Raw genomic sequence first — 19,059 nt, 5'->3', positions numbered from 1 at the left:
TTATAGTTTATAGCATAAAGAAGTATTGTTTGTTGTTTGCAGTTTGTTGCTGTTTCTCTGTTTGCTAACCGCCTGGAGGCTGGCAACCCTTTGTAATTGCACTAGTTATAATTTATAGCCTTTTGGCTCTTTGCATTTACACTCAATTACAGCCTGAAAGGCTTTATATTTTGTTAAGCTGACTGGCTGCATTGAATTTACCCTTATTGGTGTTGCCTTAAGCCCTGCGAGGCTATATTTCAGTTTGGTGGTTTTCTGGCACGTGATGTAACATGTTTTATTTTAGTTTTGAATGTTGTTGTGAATATATTGACTTTGAAATATTCTTGCGTGTGATGTAACATGCTCTTATTTCAGTTGTGAATATATTGAGCCATGTGCTGTTTCTCTATACAGTTACCGCCTGGAGGTTGGCAACCCTTTCCAGCTACCACCTGGAGACTGGCAACCCTGTTTCCAACCCAGAGCTGGCAGCCCTATATGGGTAGCCTGCTACAGAACAGAGTATCCTCATCTTCCAGTTAATCAAGGTATCCCAATGGACTTGGTTCAAAATTCAAGACAGGCCCTCCCATGCAAATCTGGCTTCCCAAGCAGTTATTAACAGATGGTTTTGCCAGGGTCCCAAGACACAAGCTGTAGACTCAGTTCCTTCGCCTGGCATTCTTATGCAGTTAAGTCAATCAGCATGCAAGACAGTTCCATCAAAACACCCGTTGACCAGGATGATCAATGCAGCGGGATTAAACAAATATTCCTGTCTTATGCTTGTGGCGTGCGTTGAGAGTAAAGAGGATAGTGTAATTTTTTTTAAAAAAAATCTTTGTTTATGAAGAAAGCTTGAGAACTGTCAAACATCCACAGATCTAGGAATATTCACATCTCAACAGCTTTTCAAGAGGTATCCTTTCTTTTGAGGGGGGGGGGGAACTGATACGGAGATGGACAGATGGAATTAATTATTGCGATTTTTGTATGTTTCGGAAAGGCATCGGGATTGACACGTTAGAACACTTCTCTCTACCAGCTGGAGCACTCGGGGGCTCTGACATGTTAAATGCATAAATGCAAGAGGAAATTGGATATGCACGCAGAGGGAATGAGAGAGGAGTCTGAATCTGAATTCACAGTATTCAGATCTGCCATATACTGAGCCCGGTTTTTCAACCGTCCAGCCTAACACTGCTAACCCTGATGGCAGAAGCCATTTTTTTAACCATAGTTTTTGCCCAAATACCAGAGTGTTCCTGCATCGCTGTCGACATGGTGATGCCACTTTCGGCTAGGGTTGCCAGCTCTGGGTTAGGAAATACCTAGATATTTTTTTTTTGGGGGGGGAGCCTGAGGAGGGAGGGGTTTGGAGAGGGGAGGGACTTCAATGTCATAGAGTCCAGTAGCCAAAGCGGCCATTTTCTACAGGGGAAGTGATTTGTATTGCCTGGAGATCAGTTGTAATCGCGGGAGATCTCCAGCCAGTACCTGGAGGTTAACAATATAACAGGGTGGAACATCAGCTGCTTAATGTAGAATAGCATCAAAAATAAAGCAACCCAGGCTATTTTATAATTAAACATTAAACATGGACATGTACTCATGAAATTATATATTAGTGGATACTTACCCAATGACATGGGACAGAATTAATTCTGCGTTGACATGCTTTAAACTGATGCATATGGGAATATTTGTGCTATTATATCACATGTGACTCTGTAGGTATATATAGTTTTTGGAATCATGAAATATGTACAGTACCTGGAAGTTGGCACACCCTACATCCGGCACAAAATGTGCGGAAACATGAGGCGACCTCTGACTGCTGGACTTGATGGGCCTGGGTCTGATCAAGCATGGGTTTTTCTTATGTTCTTATGGGAGCTATGGCCGTTTATGCTGGGCATGGGAAAGACATGCATTCTCAAAAGGAAGCCCTGAAGCACTCCCAGGAAACGGCCCAGCATAAACGGCCATAGCTCCCATAAGAACATAAGAAAAACCCATGCTTGATCAGACCCAGGCCCATCAAGTCCAGCAGTCTGTTCACACAGTGATCAACCAGGTGCCTCTAGGAAGCAGACTCTAGGACTGAAGTAGCATTATCCTGCCTGTGTTCCACAGCACCTAATATAATAGGCATGCTCCTCTGATCCTGGAGAGAATAGCTGTGCATCATGACTACTATCCATTTTGACTAGTAGCCATGAATACCCCTCTCCTTTTCAGACACACACTAGCAAAGGCTTACAGTCACACGGAGGCAATTGTGAACACTCAAAACCTTTGCGTGGAATCGTGGCCCTTTACCCGGGCAAACAAACGGGCATCAGATTTTGGACGTCAGCTGCAATGAAGACAGGCAGGTCGACACGGCGCTTGCCTTTGTTACAGGGGTATTCCTTGGCTCCTTGAAGCGGTGCCAAGGAAACCGCTGCAACTTCATTATTAGCTCACTCTTAGGCCTTTGGGCTTTGCTTTCTGATCATCTCTTCTGATTGCTATTGATTGGGGCTCTCCGACACTATTGCGGTGGTGGCTGCAGAGTCTGCTATCTTCTGTCTGGTTGTTTAAGCATGGTTACTTTCACTCACATTCACCCCTGTCTGTCTCGGTTTTTCCTTGGATTTATGCATGAGTTTCCCCTCCATTAGAGATGACTTTGCTGCCAGCCCTCACAAATCCCAGGAATCCATCTAGACATTAGGAAGAATTTTCTAATAGTTAGAGCGGTTCCTCAGTGGAACAGGCTTCCTCAGGAGGTGGTAAGCTCTCCTTCCCTGGAGGTTTTTAAGCAGAGGCTAGATGGCCATCTGTCAGCAATGCTGATTCTATGTCCTTAGGCAGATCATGAGAGGGTGGGCATCTCCTGGGCATGGAGTAGGGGTCACTGGGGGTGTGGGGGGTAGTTGTGATTTTCCTGCATTGTGCAGGGGGTTGGACTAGATGACCCTAGTGGTCCCTTCCAACTGTATGATTCTATGACTTCCTGTCCCTCTATTAACCTGATTCTTCCATCACCCCTGAGCTCAGCCTGCTTGAAATCTCCATGCATAATTAAAAGTGTGGGACAGGGAAGCTTGGTTTCTCTCACAACAAGCAAACAGCCAATTACAAAGCAACATGTCAAGGGGCGTGGATTCCCATGCTCCCTGCTTCCTTGGAGTTCTTTCTGAGCAGAAGGCTTTTAAAAATGAGGCTTGGGTCCCTCCATCCCGTTCCTTTCAAATAGCTCAGTTTGTTTGTTTGTTGTTCTTAAAATGCATTTTTATGTAGCAATTGGGTTTCGTGGGGGGGGGACTTTTCTCTCACTACAGCCAAATACAAAGCAGCATTTCAAGGGGCGGGGACTTGATTTGAGCTTGGAGACTGATGGTACATAGACTCCCAACAGGAAAGTGTGGGTCCAGCGAGCAACCCATGCATAAGCAACCTTTAAGTTTTGAATGCCAGGCCCTTGGTTTTAGGGATGGGTATTTGCCTTCTTCGGTTGGCCTGATCAAACATGCACATCTGTATGCTCTTGCATCTCCAGCCTGTACGGCTGCCAGTTCCAGGTTAGGAAATACCTGGAGATTAGGGGGTGGAGTCTGAGGAGGGTGGGGCATGGAGAGGGGAGGGACTTCAATGCCATAGAGTCCAATTGCCATAGTGGCCCTTTTCTCCAGGGGAATTGATTTCTGTCACCTGGCGATCAGTTGTAATTCTTGTTTAAAACAGGAAGGGATGTCTCATTAGTAGTGGGTTGGGGGGGGGGATTGCAGAGACCTCTAGGTCCTGGGCCATGCCTCATGGCATTGTCGGGGGGTGGGATTGCTAATCTCCAGGTGGGGCCTGGAGATCTCCTGGAATTACAACTGATCTCTAGATTCCAGAGATCAGTTCACCTGGAGAAAATGACTGCTTTTCAACATGAATTCTAAGGCATTATACCTCATTGAAGTCCTTCCCCTCCCTAAACCCCGCCCTCCTGAGAGCCAGAGTGGTGTAGTGGTTAAGTGCGGTGGTTTGGGGCAGTAGACACTGATCTGGAGAACCGGGTTTGATTCCCCACTCCCCCACGTGAAGCTAGCTGGCTGACCTTGGCCTAGTCACAGCTCTCTCAGCCCCACCTACCTCACAGACTGTCTGTTGTAGGGAGGGAAAGGGAAGGTGACGGGTTTGTTCGGGAAAATTAAATTAGCAAGCTGCCCTACAAACGTTAAGCACGACCTCCAGTTCGGCAGCTTGCCCACCCAAAAAGGTGTTTCCTTTCTCTGCTTTTAAATTGTGCACAGATTCTGAGGAAGAGAGATCCCCCCCCATTCCCTGCCATGCCTCCAAGATATCTATCTCTCTTGCATTTATTCAGTGCAGAACAGATTGATTTAAATCTCTGCCCAAGGTTATTTTTTATTATTAATTTTAAACACATAATAAGAGGTTATAGCAGGGCAGAACATCCCATTTTGCAGGGGGAAGGGAGGGGTGATCGGTTTGGATGTAGGAAAGGAGAAAAGCGACACACAAAGGTGGAAAAAGACTAATAAACACACTGCTGCTTACTCTTTGCAGAATAGGAAAAATATTTCTAATTATTATTAAGACTATGCTACTGTCAACTGCTATAGGGAAAGACATAATGTCACGGAAGCAAGAATCCATACCAACCTGATTAACAGAACAACATTTGCAAAAAGAGAAAAAAAAATGCTTCTGCCTTCCAGGGAGTTCTGACTTGTTAAAAAAGACTTTGCAAACCATCTAATGAAATCCAGTTTCTGATAATTTAATCTGATGGGCTCGAGAATTAAAATAAGCCCTATTTCACTGCGGTGCTGTGATATCGGTTGTACGTGGCAAATTCCATGCCCCCTCCTTTTAAATCAAGAAGCGAGCTCAAAAAAGAATTATACGTCCCTCCAGGGGCCCAAGGGATAGAAGCCCGGTTAGCTCCTTCAACGGTGCAGAGATTTCCATAGTCGAGCGAGTGAAAATCCATGCGATGGTTCAGACATGTTAACATCAAGTACTGACCTACATGTGTGAATGGGCTATCGCCTGAACACATGAAGCTGCCTTCTACTGAATCAGACCCTTGATCTGTCATGGAGATGCTGAGGTTCTTTCAACTGGAGATGCTGAGGACTGAAACTGCGACCTTCTGCATGCAGATGCTCTGCCAATGAGCCACAATACTCCCCACCTTTGCTCCATTAAGGTGAGGGGCTGTGGCTCAGTGGTAGAGCATCTGCTTGGCATGCAGAAGTTCGCAGGTTCAATCCCCGGCATCTCCAGTTAAAGGGACTAGACAAGTAGGTGATGTGAAAGACCCCTGCCTGAGACCCTGGAGAGCTGCTGCCAGTCTGAGTAGACAATACTGACTTTGATAGACCAAGGGTCTGATTCAGTATAAGGCAGCTTCATGTGTTCAAGGTCAGTATTGTCTACTCAGACTGGCAGCAGCTCTCCAGGGTCTCAGGCAGAGGTCTTTCACATCACCTACCGCCTGGTCCTTTCAACTGCAGGGGATTGAACCTGCAACCTTCTGCATGCCAAGCAGACTCTCTGCCACTGAGCCACAGGCCCTCCCACCTCCCAGAGATGCTCCAGCTAAATATATGTTTTTTTCCTTCTCACCTAAAACACAATGGGTTTCAATGAAGTCACTTTACACATGCAGCTGAGAAGTGCGCAATATTTACTAGCTAGGTTCATGCTCCAGCCAGAGGTTGCAATCAGCACAAGTGACCCATTACAAACCATTTGTTTGTATTCAAGTGATTCACATCATGCAAGCCCCCCTCCCCGTTTTCACTGCACATTCACATACTTGTTTCCAACGGTTTCTCCTTCTCCCTCTCTGCTGCCGCTGCTACCTCCACCTCTTGTTTGTCACCTTTTTTATAAGTCCTTAAAAGGTTTACATTTCACGAGACATTTTACACGTAATACTACAAATAGTGATATTGCCCTGATCTAGATGGACCAGGCTATCCTGCTCACATCAGATCTCGGAAGCTCAGTAGTAGTAGTAGTAGTGGTGGTGGTGGTAGTAGTAGTAGAAGGAGGAGGAGGAGTTTTTTATATGCTGACTTTCTCTACCAATTAGAATCATAGAGTTGGAAGGGACCACCAGGGTCATCTAGTCCAACCCTCTGTACAATGCAGGAAATTCACAACTACCTCCCCCCATACACCCCCAATGACCCCCGTACTCCATGCCCAGAAGATGGCCAAGATGCCCTCCCTCTCATCATCTGTTTAAGGTCATAGAATCAGCATTGCTGACAGATGGCCATCTAGCCTCTGCTTAAAAACCTCCAGGGAAGGAGAGCTTACCACTTCCTGAGGAAGCCTGTTCCACTGAGGAACTGCTCTAACTGTTAAGAATCAAACCGGCTTACAATCACCTTCCTTTCCCCTTCCCACAACAGACACCCTGTGCCGTAGGTGAGGCTGAGAGAGCTCTAAGAGAGCTGTGACTAGCCCAAGGTCACCCAGCTGGCTTTCATGTGGAGGAGTGGGGAAACCAACCTGGTTCAACAGATTAGCGTTCGCCACTCACGTGGAGGAATGGGGAATCAAACCTGGTTTTCCAGATTAGAGTCCAGTGCTCTAAACCACCGCTCTTAACCACTAAACCACGCTGGCTCTCTTATTGAAGCTTCCTTATTGAAGCTCTAACAAGTCAGAGAACCTACAGGGAATGGATTCATCAGGTTTGTCTACAGCCTTCATTTTTTCATTTTTGTTGCGGATGTGAGTGAAAGATCTGGGATGAAAAAGAATATGTTCGGGAGACCCCCTGCAGTTCCCGTTGTTGGGAAAAAATAAGGCTTGCCATGGTTCTTGTCAGATACCCCTGGGCACATTGCAAGAATAGAACCGGCTGTCTCACTTTATGTTCTCCTCGGCATAAACTAATCAGCTGGGGTCAACGGTTCATGGGTACCACAGGACGAAGCAACACAACAAATCGCACTAATAAAACTCCGGCTGCAGATGCCCGCCAACATCTCCGTGTCTTCCCGACGCAGCCCTTTCCAAGCAAACTGCCCGGGGCAAACGCTGGCTCCCAAATGACACGGCTTGTAGCGCTGCAAATGACACAGAAGGAACCGCAACATTTGCCTTCTTGGAATGAGTCACCAATTAGCCCATTAACGGCAGCGACGTGGGTGGGGACGTGATGCTGTCGAACAGCCGAGTCGGACCCCGGCTGTCAGAGCGTCCGAAAAGCAGCGCACAAAACCAGTTTCAGAGCATGGGCAACGGGCGTACGCCGTGCCCGCAATCTCTCACAGCTCCCTGGCATTTCAGTGTAGCCTGTGAGCCACTGATGCTTGGGATGGTTGTTTTCTCCCAAAGAGACAAGCATTGATTTATCTGCATCTTCTTCTTACGCTCCTCCTCAAACTAACCCCAGTGTGGTGAAAGCCAGCGTGGGGTAGTGATTAAAAGTGGTGGTTCGGATCGGTGAACTCTAATCTGGAGAACCGGGTTTGATTCCCCACTTGAGCGGCAGACTAATCTGGTGAACCGAGTTGGTTTCCCCGCTCCTAAACATGAAGCCAGCTGGGTGACCTTGGGTTAGTCACAGTTCTCTTAGAGCTCTCTCAGCCTTGCCTATCTCACAGAGTGTCTGTTGTGGGGATGAGGATCTCCTGACGGTTTTTCTCCAAGGGTTAAAACCAACAGCAAGAGGGGAAGAGAGCCGGATAATGACTGCTGTAGTAGGAAAAGGCACTAACCTGGTGGCCCAGGCAAGCCTTTTCTCATTACATCTCAGAAGCTCAGAAGATTTGGCCCTGATTAGTACTTGGATGGGAGACCACCAAAGCAGTCTTGGGTTGCTATGCAGAGGCAGGCAATGTCAAACCATCTCTGTTCACCTCTTGCCTTGAAGACACTATGGGATGGGTTGGTTTTTATATGCCAACTTTCTCTACCACTTAAGGAAGAATCAAACTTACAATCGCCTTCCCTTCCCCTCCCCATAAAAGACAACCTCTGAGATAGGTGTGGCTGAGAGAGCTCAAAGAGACCTGTGACTAGCCCAAGGTCACCCAGCCGGCTTCATGTGGAGGAGTGGGGAATCAAACCCGGTTCTCCAGATTAGAGTCCACCACTCCAAACCACCGCTCTTAACCACTACACCATGCTGGCTCTCCACTCCTGGGGAAGGAGTTTGTTTAACCCTTTCCCCATGCCATTTTCCTGATCGCAGTTGAAACCCTCCCCCTGGGAAGCATGTAGACTGCATTCACTCATGGTTGTGATGGCATAAGACATTGAGGATTATTTTAGTATTGATATTAGGATTAGTGAGAACTACAAATGCTTTACTGATGTAAATTATAATGTGCCATGTACTGCTTGAAGGATTGCTGTCTGCTAACTTCCAGTCTAGATAGAATAAGGGGCCCATGTGTAGCTTTGTGGTTTGGCCTTGTGGTTTGAGATAAGCTATGAAAAAGGAGGCTTCGGAAAGCCAGAGTTCTTGCAAAGAAGAACTGAGAAACAGGCCCTTGTGTGGGAAGACTAGCCCTGATCATGGTCAATCTACTAGTAAAATACCTCTCCCCGTGGCTGGTTTTCACCCCCTTCTTTTTACAAGGTAAGTTTTGTGATTTGCTAAGAGGATGACTGTGAGTATCCCTGTCAAACATGAGTAAAGGTGGCAGATGGGCAGTGTGGCACAGTGGTTATATTAGGAATGCAGAGACCCAAGAATCCAATCCTCATTCAACACCAAACTCACTGGATTTCTTTATACCAATTGTTCTCTCCCATCCCCAGGCTAGCCTGATCTCGTCAGATCTCAGAAGCTAAGCAAGGTCAGCCCTGGCTACTACTTGGATGGGAGACCTCCAAGGAATAGCAGTACTGTGATATGGAGGCAGGCAATGGCAAACCACCTCTGAACGTCTCTTGCCTTAAAAACCCTACCACTATAAGCCAGCTGTGACTTGAAGGAGAAAAAAACACCCACCTCACAGGGTTGTTGTGAGGATAAAATGGAAGATGGATAAAGCAGCTATCCACATGGTAGAAATGAAATAAAAGAACACCTGTCAAGCATTTCTGAGCATCTGAACACATGAACACATGAGGCTGCCTTATACTGAATCAGACCCTTGGTCCATCAAAGTCAATATTGTCTACTTAGACCGGCAGCTGCTCTCCGGGGTCTCAGGCAGAGGTCTTTCCCATCACCTACCTGCCTAGTCCCTTTAACTGGAGATGCCGGGGATTGAACCTGGGACCTTCTGCATGCCAAGCAGAGGCTCAGCCACTGAGCCACAGCCCATCTGATGGGATGCTAAGTGGTTTGGGGTCACACATAGGGTTGGCTCTTGGCTGTCTGCCATTAGTTGTCTAGGACCAAAGGAAAACAATTAGGGAAATAAAAAAGAGAGCTAAGCTGGATTCCATTCAAACATGGATCTTGTGTTTGACATTTTATTTTGCTCAAACCCAAAAGAATTAGAAATCTGCCTGGGAGGAATCATAATTTTTTTTTTTCCAGAAGCAAGATTCTCCTGACAGCTAGCACTGAGGGGTATGCATGGTTATGTGGAATGGAGGGTAACAAATAATTACACACCCCATTTCATGTGCAAATTGCTTCTTGTTGTTCAAATCTCGATGACGTTCGGCCACATCACATCTTCTGTGCTCAGGACAAAGGCCAGTTGGCTTGGAGCGGAGGAAGAGGAAAAGAAGAAGAGTCGGTCTTTATATGCCAACTTTCTATACCACTTAAGGCAGAATCAAATCAGCTTACAATCACCTTCCCTTCCCCAGCGTGGTGTAGTGGTTAAGAGTGGTGGTTTGGAGCAGTGGACTCTAATCTGGAGAACTGGGTTTGATTCCCCATTCCTCCACATGAGCTGCGGAGGCTAATCTGGTGAACTGGGATGGTTTCTCCACTTCTCCATATGAAGCCAGCTGGGTGACTTTGGGCTAGTCACAGTTCTCTTAGAGCTCTCTCAGCCCCATCTACCTCACAGGGTGTCTGTTGTGGGGAGGGGAAGGGAAGGTGATTGTAAGCCAGTTCGATTCTTCCTTAAGTGGTAGAGAAAGTCGGCATATAAAAACCAACTCTTCTTCTTCTTCCCTCCTCACAACAGACACCCTGTGAGGTAGGTGGGGCTGAGAGAGCTCTAAGAGAGCTGTGACTAGCCCAAGGTCACCCAGCAAGCTTCATGTGTAGGAGTGGGGAAACCAACCCAGTTCACCAGATTAGTGTCCGCCACTCATGAGGAAGAGTGGGGAATCGAACCCGGTTCTTCAGATCAGAGTCCACCGCTCCAAACCACCACTCTTAACCACTACACCACACTGGCTATAATTCAAAAGAACTACAGACACTGTGTTTCACATGTCCAAACATTCATAATTGATCTCTGCCTTCTTCAGTTAGAAAAGGATCTCCGAGAGACCTTGCCTGGCCTGAGGTCTTAGCAAACAGCAAACTATATTGAGCTGGATGAATCAGGGTCTGACTCACTCGAAAACACCTTCCCCGCGTTCCTAATATGACACATCCTCTAAATTGCTCCTTTCCCCCATCATTGGGTTCAAATTCTTAGAAAGAGGGCAGAAATAATAGATAAAGGGTGCTACAGGTAGGTAGATTCCTGGAGATTCTGGAGGCAGAGCTTGGAGAGGGTTTAGGGAGAGAAAGAAGATCAGCTGGGTATAATGCTGTGGAGTCCACCCTCCAAAGCAGCCATTTTCTCCAGGGGAACTGATCTCTGTCATCTGGAGATCAGCTATAATTCCAAGAGAACTCCAGGCTCTACCTGGAGGTTGGGTCATAGGGACCATATCACTCCAGACTTGGCCAGCATGGTGTAGTGGTTAAGAGCGGTGGATTCTAATCTGGTGAACTGAGTTTGTTTTTCCCCTCCTCCACATGACCTTGGGCTAGTCACAGTTCTCTCCTAACTCCCCACGTACCTCAAAAGGTGGGGAAGGGGAAGGGAAAGTGATTGTGAGCCAGTTTGATACTTCCTTAAGTGGTAGAGAAAGTCAGCATATAAAACCCAACTCTTCTTCTTCTCGTTGGATGGTGTAGGGCTGCTTTTTCTTGCTCTCATTTGTATTGACTTCCCCATTATAAATGGGAATAGACTCAAGTGCAAATTAAATTATAGGTGTCCTCAAAACAAAACTTATTAACACCTAACTCCCTTGTGCATCTGCCCAGGTATTACAGCACATCTATAAGTCATAATAATACAGTATTCTAATTTGGCCAATAGAAGAAAGTGATAATTAATGGTGCAAAGATATAAACCAATTATACTTGATAAATTACCAAAAACAAGGGATCATATTTGCTCAATTGCCGACAGCTTTCCTTGCTTTCTTAAATATTACTTTTCCCCAGTTACTATCTTCTTACAAGTTCTACTGTACTCAGTATGTACTTTCCATGTTGAAGGTGTCAGGTTATTGTTGTTTGCCAACACTAATCCAGACCAATTTGAGGGTCTGTACTTGGAATAAGATATCCCAGAAAGAATTCATGTTTCTCTGGAGTATTTCTAGAGAGGATTTTGGGGAGGGGGAGTATTTGTCAACCACTAGCTTTGTTGATAGTCATACTCTCTCAGCCCCACCAACTTCACAGGGTGTCTGTTGTGGAAAGGGGAAGGAAAGGAGAATGTGAGCTGGTTTGAGTCTCCCTTAAGTGGTAGAGAAAGTCGGAGTATAAAAACCAACTCTTCTTCTTCTTCTTTCATAGAATCATAGAGTTGGAAGGGACCACAAGGGTCATCTAGTCCAACCTCCTGCACAATGCAGGAAACCCACAACAACCTCCCCCCTAAAACCCCAGTGATCCCTACTTCAGGCCCAGAAGATGGCCAAGATGCCCTCCCTCTCATCATCTGCCCAAGGTCACAGAATCAGCATTGCTGACAGATGGCTATCCAACCTCTTCTTAAAAACCTCCAGAGAAAGAGTGCTCACCACCCAAGGAAGACTGTTCCACCGAGGAACCACTCTGTTAGAACGTTCTTCTTAATGTCTAGATGGAAACTCTTTTGATTTAATTTCAACCCGTTGGTTCTGGTTTGACCTTCTGGGACAACAGAAAACAACTCGGCACCCTCCTCTCTATGACAGCCCTTCAAGTACTTGAAGATGGTTTTCGTATCTCCTCTCAGTCTTCTCCACTTCAGGCTAAACATACCCAACTCCTTCAACCTTTCCTCATAGGACTTGGTCTCCAGACCTCTCACCAACTTTGTTGCCCTTCTCTGGACACGTTCCAGCTTGTCCACATCCTTCTTAAATTGTGGTACCCAAAACGGAACACAATAATCTAGGTGAGGTCTAACCAGAGCAGAGTAAAAGGATACTATCACTTGATCTTAGGCTAGTCACAGTTCTCTCTGAACTCTCTTTGCATGATCTGGACACTATACTTCTGTTGATACAGCCCAGGATCCCATGCCTTTTTAGCTACCGCATCATACTGATGAAACTCATGTCCACTGTTTGGTGGTGGTGGTGGTGGTGGTGGTGGTGGTCTTCTTCTTCTTCTGTCACACAGTGACAATCTTTGTGCTGTGGTGGCAGCTGCTGTCCAAGCAATGTTTTTTTTTTAATTTGCACAGCCAATCAGATCTCCAAAGGCCAGTGAGAAGCCCTGTCTAGCCTCACCCACTTTCTAATAACCCTTGGTGGGCACCAGAAAAGGTGAAAGTGACTGCCAGGTCACCACAGGCACCACACTGGGGACCCCTGGGCTATAGGCAAATCATGCATGCCGTTATCATTTTTAGCTGTAAGGCACATCTGAGGTGTCCAGATGCAGACGGTCAGCATCTTGCCAACTTGTTTTGGCCGCAATATAAAAAAACCCATGACATTTCAGAGGCAGCCAAAAAACACTGACTGTACTGAATAGATTCCAAAGGGTAACCACGGCCGGCTGTTATGGTCAAAGTGTCACAGAATCTCACAACCCCTTCATGACCTACAAATTTATTGTGGCATAAACTTTCATGGACAAGATTGAATCCACTTCATCCAGTGCAAAGAACAGTGCAGCCAGGGTGTGGACTGTCTTTGTAAGTAAGAACATAAGAAAGGCATGCCTATTATCTTAGGTGCTTTGGAACCCAGGCAGGACAATGCTGCTGCGGTCGTCTTGTTTGTGGCTTCCTAGAGGCACCTGGTTGGCCACTGTGTGAACAGGCTGCTGAACTTGATGGGCCTGGGTCTGATCCAGCAGGACTTTTCTTATGTTCTTATGATGCATACCTATTCTCTCTAGGATCAGAGGAACATGACTATTATATTAGGTGCTGTGGAACATAGGCAGGACAATGCTGTTGCAGTCATCTTGTTTGTGGGCTTCCTAGAGGCACATGGTTGGCTGCCGCGTGAACAGACTGCTGGACTTGATGGGCCTTGGTCTGATCCAGCAGGGCTTTTCTTATGTTCTTGATCTTGGAGAGCCACCGCCTGTTTGAGCAGACAATACTGACTTCGATGGACCAGTGGCCTGATTTAGTATAAGGCAGCTTCATGGGTCTTCATGCATGTGTCTTCTGACCGCAGACTCCCCACAGTTAAAACACGCAACCACACGCTCTGCAAATCTAACCACCCTTGGATTTCCCCACTAGAGCCTGCCCAGCTGGAGGCTTACACTGCTGAATGGATTTTTAGCTGATTGGATCTGACAAGCTCACAATCCAGAGTCCTACAGCTCCAAGCGGCACAGCTGTGGCACTCTTTGGTCTTTGGGCACTCATTCCCTCCTGATGAAGCAGGATTCGGTGGTCTGGCTCTCTCTGTAGTCAGTTATGTCAGTCACCTACTCACATGAACACATGAAGCTGCCTTATACTGAATCAGACCATCAGTCCATCAAAGTCAGTATTGTCTACTCAGACTGGCAGTGGCTCTCCAGGGTCTCAGGCAGGGGTCTTTCACATCACCTACTTGCCTAGTCCTTTTAACTAGAGATGCCGGGGATTGAACTTGGGACCTTCTGCATGCCAAGCAGATGCTCTACCACTGAGTCACAGTCCCTCCCTGATCTTCCTCTACTACAATCAAGCATTCGGATGATGCATTGCAATTGATGAGAAATTGATATTTCCTAATGAACACATGAAGCTGCCTTCTACTGAATCAGACCCTTGGTCCATCAAAGTCAGTATTGTCTAATCAGACTGGCAGTGGCTCTCCAGGGTCTCAGGTAGAGGTCTTTCAAAAAATACTTGCCCAGTCCCTTTAACTGCAGATATAGGGAACTGAACCTGGGACCTTCTGCATGCCAAGCAGATGCTCTGTCACTGAGCCATGCCCCCCTCCCCAAAACAAAGAACACATTGGAACACATGAAGCTTCCCTTATACCAAATCAGACCCTTGGTCCATCAAAGTCAGTATTGTCTACTCAGGCTGGCAGGCATCCAGGATCTCAGGTGGAGGTCTTTCACATCCCCTCCTACTTGATCCTTTTAATAGGAGATGCCGGGGATTGAACTTGGGACCTTCTGCATGCCAAGCAGATGCTTTATCACTAAGCCACAGCCCCTTCCCCAAAATGAGATCTGTTTTCCCTGACTGGGAATCGAACCCGAACCATGGTGGTGACAGCACCAATTCCTAACCACTAGATCAGGAGGGATGGGGGGGGAGGGAATAGCATGACCCAACTCTTCAACAACAATCCCAGCTGGGAATCCAGAACCGACACCGGCAGGATGTTCTATGGATTTCCCTGCTCTCTATGGTTTTGATCACAGAATTTCAAGGAAGCCTTACGGTGACATCAGGAGCCCCGTGGCACAGAGTGTTAAGCTGCAGTACTGCAGTCAAAAGCTCTGCTCACGACCTGAGTTCGATCCCAACAGAAGTCGGTTTCAGGTAGCCGGCTCAAGATTGACTCAGCCTTCCATCCTTCCGAGGTTGGTAAAATTAGTACCCAGCTTGCTGGGGGTAAAGGGAAGATGACTGGGGAAGGCACTGGCAAACCACCCCGTAAATATAGTCTGCCTAGTAAACATCGGGATGTGACGTCACCCCATGGGTCAGGAATGACCCAGTGCTTGCACAGGGGATTACCTTTACCTTTAAGGTGACATCACTTCTGGTTATGCAGCTGTAAATGGCATTGCACAATGCTGTTTTGCCTGGTCTGCACCCCGTCCTTGTTTCCTGGGAGCTGCCAGCACTGGACTGGCAAACTTAGGCCTTTTATGCAGGGACATTTCCCCGCGGTCACCCCCGCCGACTGCTATGGGGATTTCTTTTGATGATGGATGCCTTTCCCGATGGTCAGAGATCGCCTTGCTCTTCCCTCACGTTTTGCCTGCGTTTTCCAGATTCTGGGTTAAACAGCATCTGGAAAACACATACAAAATGCGCAGGGAGAGCGAGGCGACCTCGGCATGCATAATCAAAAGGAAGACCAGAATCTGTCGGATGGGGTGACAGCAGGGAAACGTCCCTGCATAAAAGGCCTTAGTCAGGAACATCGGCTGCTAGAAGGTCAACATCTTTTGTTTTGAAAGAACACCTTATTTCCCTAAAACTCGTTTCCTCGAACGGAAAACCGTTAAATGCCAAGTGCGCTTTCACACCTGCTCCTGGTAATCAAAACAGAACGCACAGCTGTCCAGATGTGGCCGCGGTCTCTCTGCATGAGTGCACCAAGATGCTCAGAAGCAGCCGAGTGTTTGACACCTGAAAGCCCCAAACAAGCCTAACCCCCTAAATATTTGATGAGAGATCCATTATTCAGAGGAGGAGGGAGGGAGATTGAAAGGGAAAAAAAATAAGAAAGGGGAGGGGGGGCTTGAATAAACATCACGGTTCGGAACTTGCAAAGGTTAAGCTGCCCTGTTAGTTTGCTTCATTTATCAACTGGGGGCTGCAGGTGAATTGGCTGCCAACGCTTGGAAGGGAAGCAGCTGCTTGAGAAAAAGGCCACAATTGGGTAAACGTAAACTTCACAGGTGCGCACAGAAGCCGCCTTGCAAAACCAACAACGTTCAGGTACCTGTGATCACAGGCTGGTTTTCGTGCTCAGCCGGAGCAGCCAGCCAGAGAAACCCAAGTGCAAAGTTTTATTGGGCACATCTGCTCTTAGCTGCTTGGCGACGGAAATTAAAACAATCCGGGTAAATGGCATCCCGCGCCGCTTGCACAAAACAATGTCACGGGTTGCTTTCCTTGTTAACACGGCACAGGGAAATCTAACTGATGCGCACTTTGTTAATGTGGATTAGCATCCCCAGCAATTCCTGAATCAGGCATGGGAAAACTCAAGGCCATCATTTGGCCCTAGGTTGCCATTAGGGTTGCCAACTTCCAGGCGGCATCTGGAGATCTCCCGGAATTACCATTGATCTCCGGACGGCAGAGATCAGTTCCCTTCGAGAAAATGGCTGCTTTGGAGGGTGGACTCTATGGCATTATACACTGTTGAGGTTCTTCCCTTCCCCAGGCTCCACCCTGACATCTCCAGGGATTTCCCGACCCAGAGTTGGCAACCCGAGGCAGGCAAAAATAGGCAAGGCTGGAAGACTAGGACGACAAACACACAACCTCCCCTCTCCTGCAGGATATTTTCCAAGTCATCGGGAGCCTTGAGGTCTCAGGGAAGAACACAGTCCTTTTCGCTGTTATTAGCCTCCCTGTGGAATACATTTTGATATCCCGAAGTTCCATGGCAACTCTAACTACTTCACTTATTTCGTGGCCCAGTTATTTTCAAATATGTCTAGCGGCTTGCATGTTCTTGCCGTGTTCTTGCTCCAGTGCAAACAGCCCCCTGAGATTTGCACACAAAGATGGCTGCTTAAATCCCTTTTCCCGAGAGTCCCTCGCTGTCTGGCGACACTGATCTCGCCAATCCGTCGCCTAGTTAGGATGTCCCGACAAAAAGGAACATACAGGCGGAAATAATGTGTTTTAATGCTACTTTTCAAAGAACGACACTAGCTAATTGCTTCGTTTTCTAGAGGGAAAAGGCTGTTTATTATGCAGATCTCAAAATGATGACTTCTAGCGCAGGCTGCGAACACGAAAGTAATTTAAATCATGGAGGAAAAAATAGGTTAAATTCTCCGTTTAGGGATACACTTCACACTGCTTCCAAATTGCCCTACGGAAAGGATTGCTGGTGACTTGCCAGGTCTGAATCATCTGAGTTTGCTTCCAACGGAGTGATTGTTTGACTGACTCTTTGAGGGAAATATTATTTTTTTAAGATTAACTTACTTGGTGCTGACTGGCCTTAGCCAATTGCTCATTGGCAGATTCCACATTAGAAGACGCCGTCTCGAGGTTGGCTTCAATGCTATCTGCAAATTAAGATAATCGAAGGTAATTACACGGAACAAAATGAAGGGATCCAGCAAATTGCCAGAAGGCACCGAAAGATTGGACAGTTCTACAAAGGCTTCCTTATCCCTTATTTTTCCCCGCTCTTTAAAAAAACAAAACTCCAGGAAGACAAAGTTGGATACAAACATAAGAACATAAAAAGAGACCTGCTGGATCAGACCAGGGTTCCATCTAGTCCAGCGTCCTGTCTCACACAGTGGCCAGCCAGTACCTCTGGAGGTCCAACAACAGGGCACTGAGACCGAGGCCTTCATAAGAACATCAGAAGAGCCCTGCTGGATCAGACTGGTGGTCCACCTAGTCCACCATCCTATCTCTCACAGGTAGGTGGGGCTGAGAGAGCTCTAAGAGAGCTGTGACTCACCCAAAGTCACCCAGCTGGCTTCATGTGGAGGAGTGGGGAAACCAACCCGGTTCTCCAGATTAGCTTCTGCTGCTCATGTAGAGGAGTGAGGAAGTAAACCTGGTTTTCCAGATTAGGGTCTGCTGCTCATGTGGAGGAGTGGGGAATCAAACCCGGTTCTCCAGATTAGAGTCCACCGCTCCAAAACACCTCTCTTTAACACCACACCACACTAGCTCTCACTCACCCAACCTCCCACACTCAAGATATCGAGGAGCAGGAGAAAAATGGCCAAAGGAACCTAGATCACTACCCTGACATGTTGACACCACTTCTTGGTTTGTGCCGGAAATGATGTCACAGAGTCAGTGACACTGATGACGGGACTACACAAGAAGCTGCTTTATACTGAAAATCTCTCTCACTCAAGCAGACACAGAACATGCTAGTACAGAAAGAAGGCAATTTGCCAAGGAAGAGAGCTGGTGGACGGGAGTGGCATACTTTTTCATTCGGAATTATTACATGTTTTCCTCTATGTCCATAGTAGATCCTTTGAAATTGCTGAAGAAGCCACTTGTATAATTCAGAAAATCAACTGCCATGAAAACTAACGGAAATATCCACAAGCACGGTCTCACAAATGTTGTTTAAGGAATTTGGTGGAATTAACATAATCCTGCCATCTGTAAACAGAATTACATAATACAGCACAGATGGTTTTGAGCTTCTTGGCGAGGGCATTAAGATCCGTTGGAACCTTCCTGGGCATGTGCAGAAGCCGAACGGCTATGGGCGCTGGAAAGCACCACGCATCAGACCAGTCTTGGGAACGCCAGAAAGCCCTTGACAAGGACAGCACATCAGCGCTTCACGGATGAACTACAGGACGCAAGGTCAAACAAATTTGAGGATCAGTACGTAGCCCACGGTCACCCCCAGAACCTCAGGAGAGGAGAAAAGCCTGAGTGGATGAGGAGGAGGAGGAGGAGGAGGAGGAGGAGGAGAAGGAGAAGGAGAAGGAGAAGGAGAAGGAGAAGGAGAAGAAGAAGAAGAAGAAGAAGAAGAAGAAGAAGAAGAAGAAGAAGAAGAAGAAGAAGAAGAAGAATTGGGTTTTACCTTTTATCTCTACCTTTTAAGGAGTCTCAAACCGGCTTACAATTGCCATCCCTTCCTCTTCCCACAACAGACACCTTGTGAGGTAGGTGGGGCTGAGAGAGTTTGGAGAGAACTGTGACTGGCCCAAGGTCACTCGGCAGGCTTCATGTGGAGGAGCGGAGAAACCAAACTTGGTTCTCCAGATTAGAGTCCACCGCTCTTAACCACTACACCACGCTGGCTGCCCAGGGCCTCTTC

At 47.0% G+C, this 19,059-nt stretch overlaps 1 protein-coding gene across 1 annotated transcript in view; it reads right to left on the bottom strand.

The window, feature by feature from the left end:
- Positions 1-19,059, bottom strand: part of TSNARE1 (t-SNARE domain containing 1) — a 245,453-nt gene that overhangs the window by 39,948 nt on the left and 186,446 nt on the right. Inside the window, exon 9 of the mRNA XM_056854638.1 lies at positions 17,235-17,317. Coding sequence (XP_056710616.1) covers positions 17,235-17,317 — 83 coding nt within the window. The remainder of the gene's footprint in view (positions 1-17,234; positions 17,318-19,059) is intronic.

The sequence above is a fragment of the Euleptes europaea genome, chromosome 8 (genome assembly GCF_029931775.1).
Source record: "Euleptes europaea isolate rEulEur1 chromosome 8, rEulEur1.hap1, whole genome shotgun sequence".
Classification (NCBI taxonomy): domain Eukaryota; kingdom Metazoa; phylum Chordata; class Lepidosauria; order Squamata; family Sphaerodactylidae; genus Euleptes; species Euleptes europaea.
The sequence above is the reverse complement of the archived record's forward strand: the minus strand, read 5'-3'. Positions and strand labels throughout refer to the sequence as shown.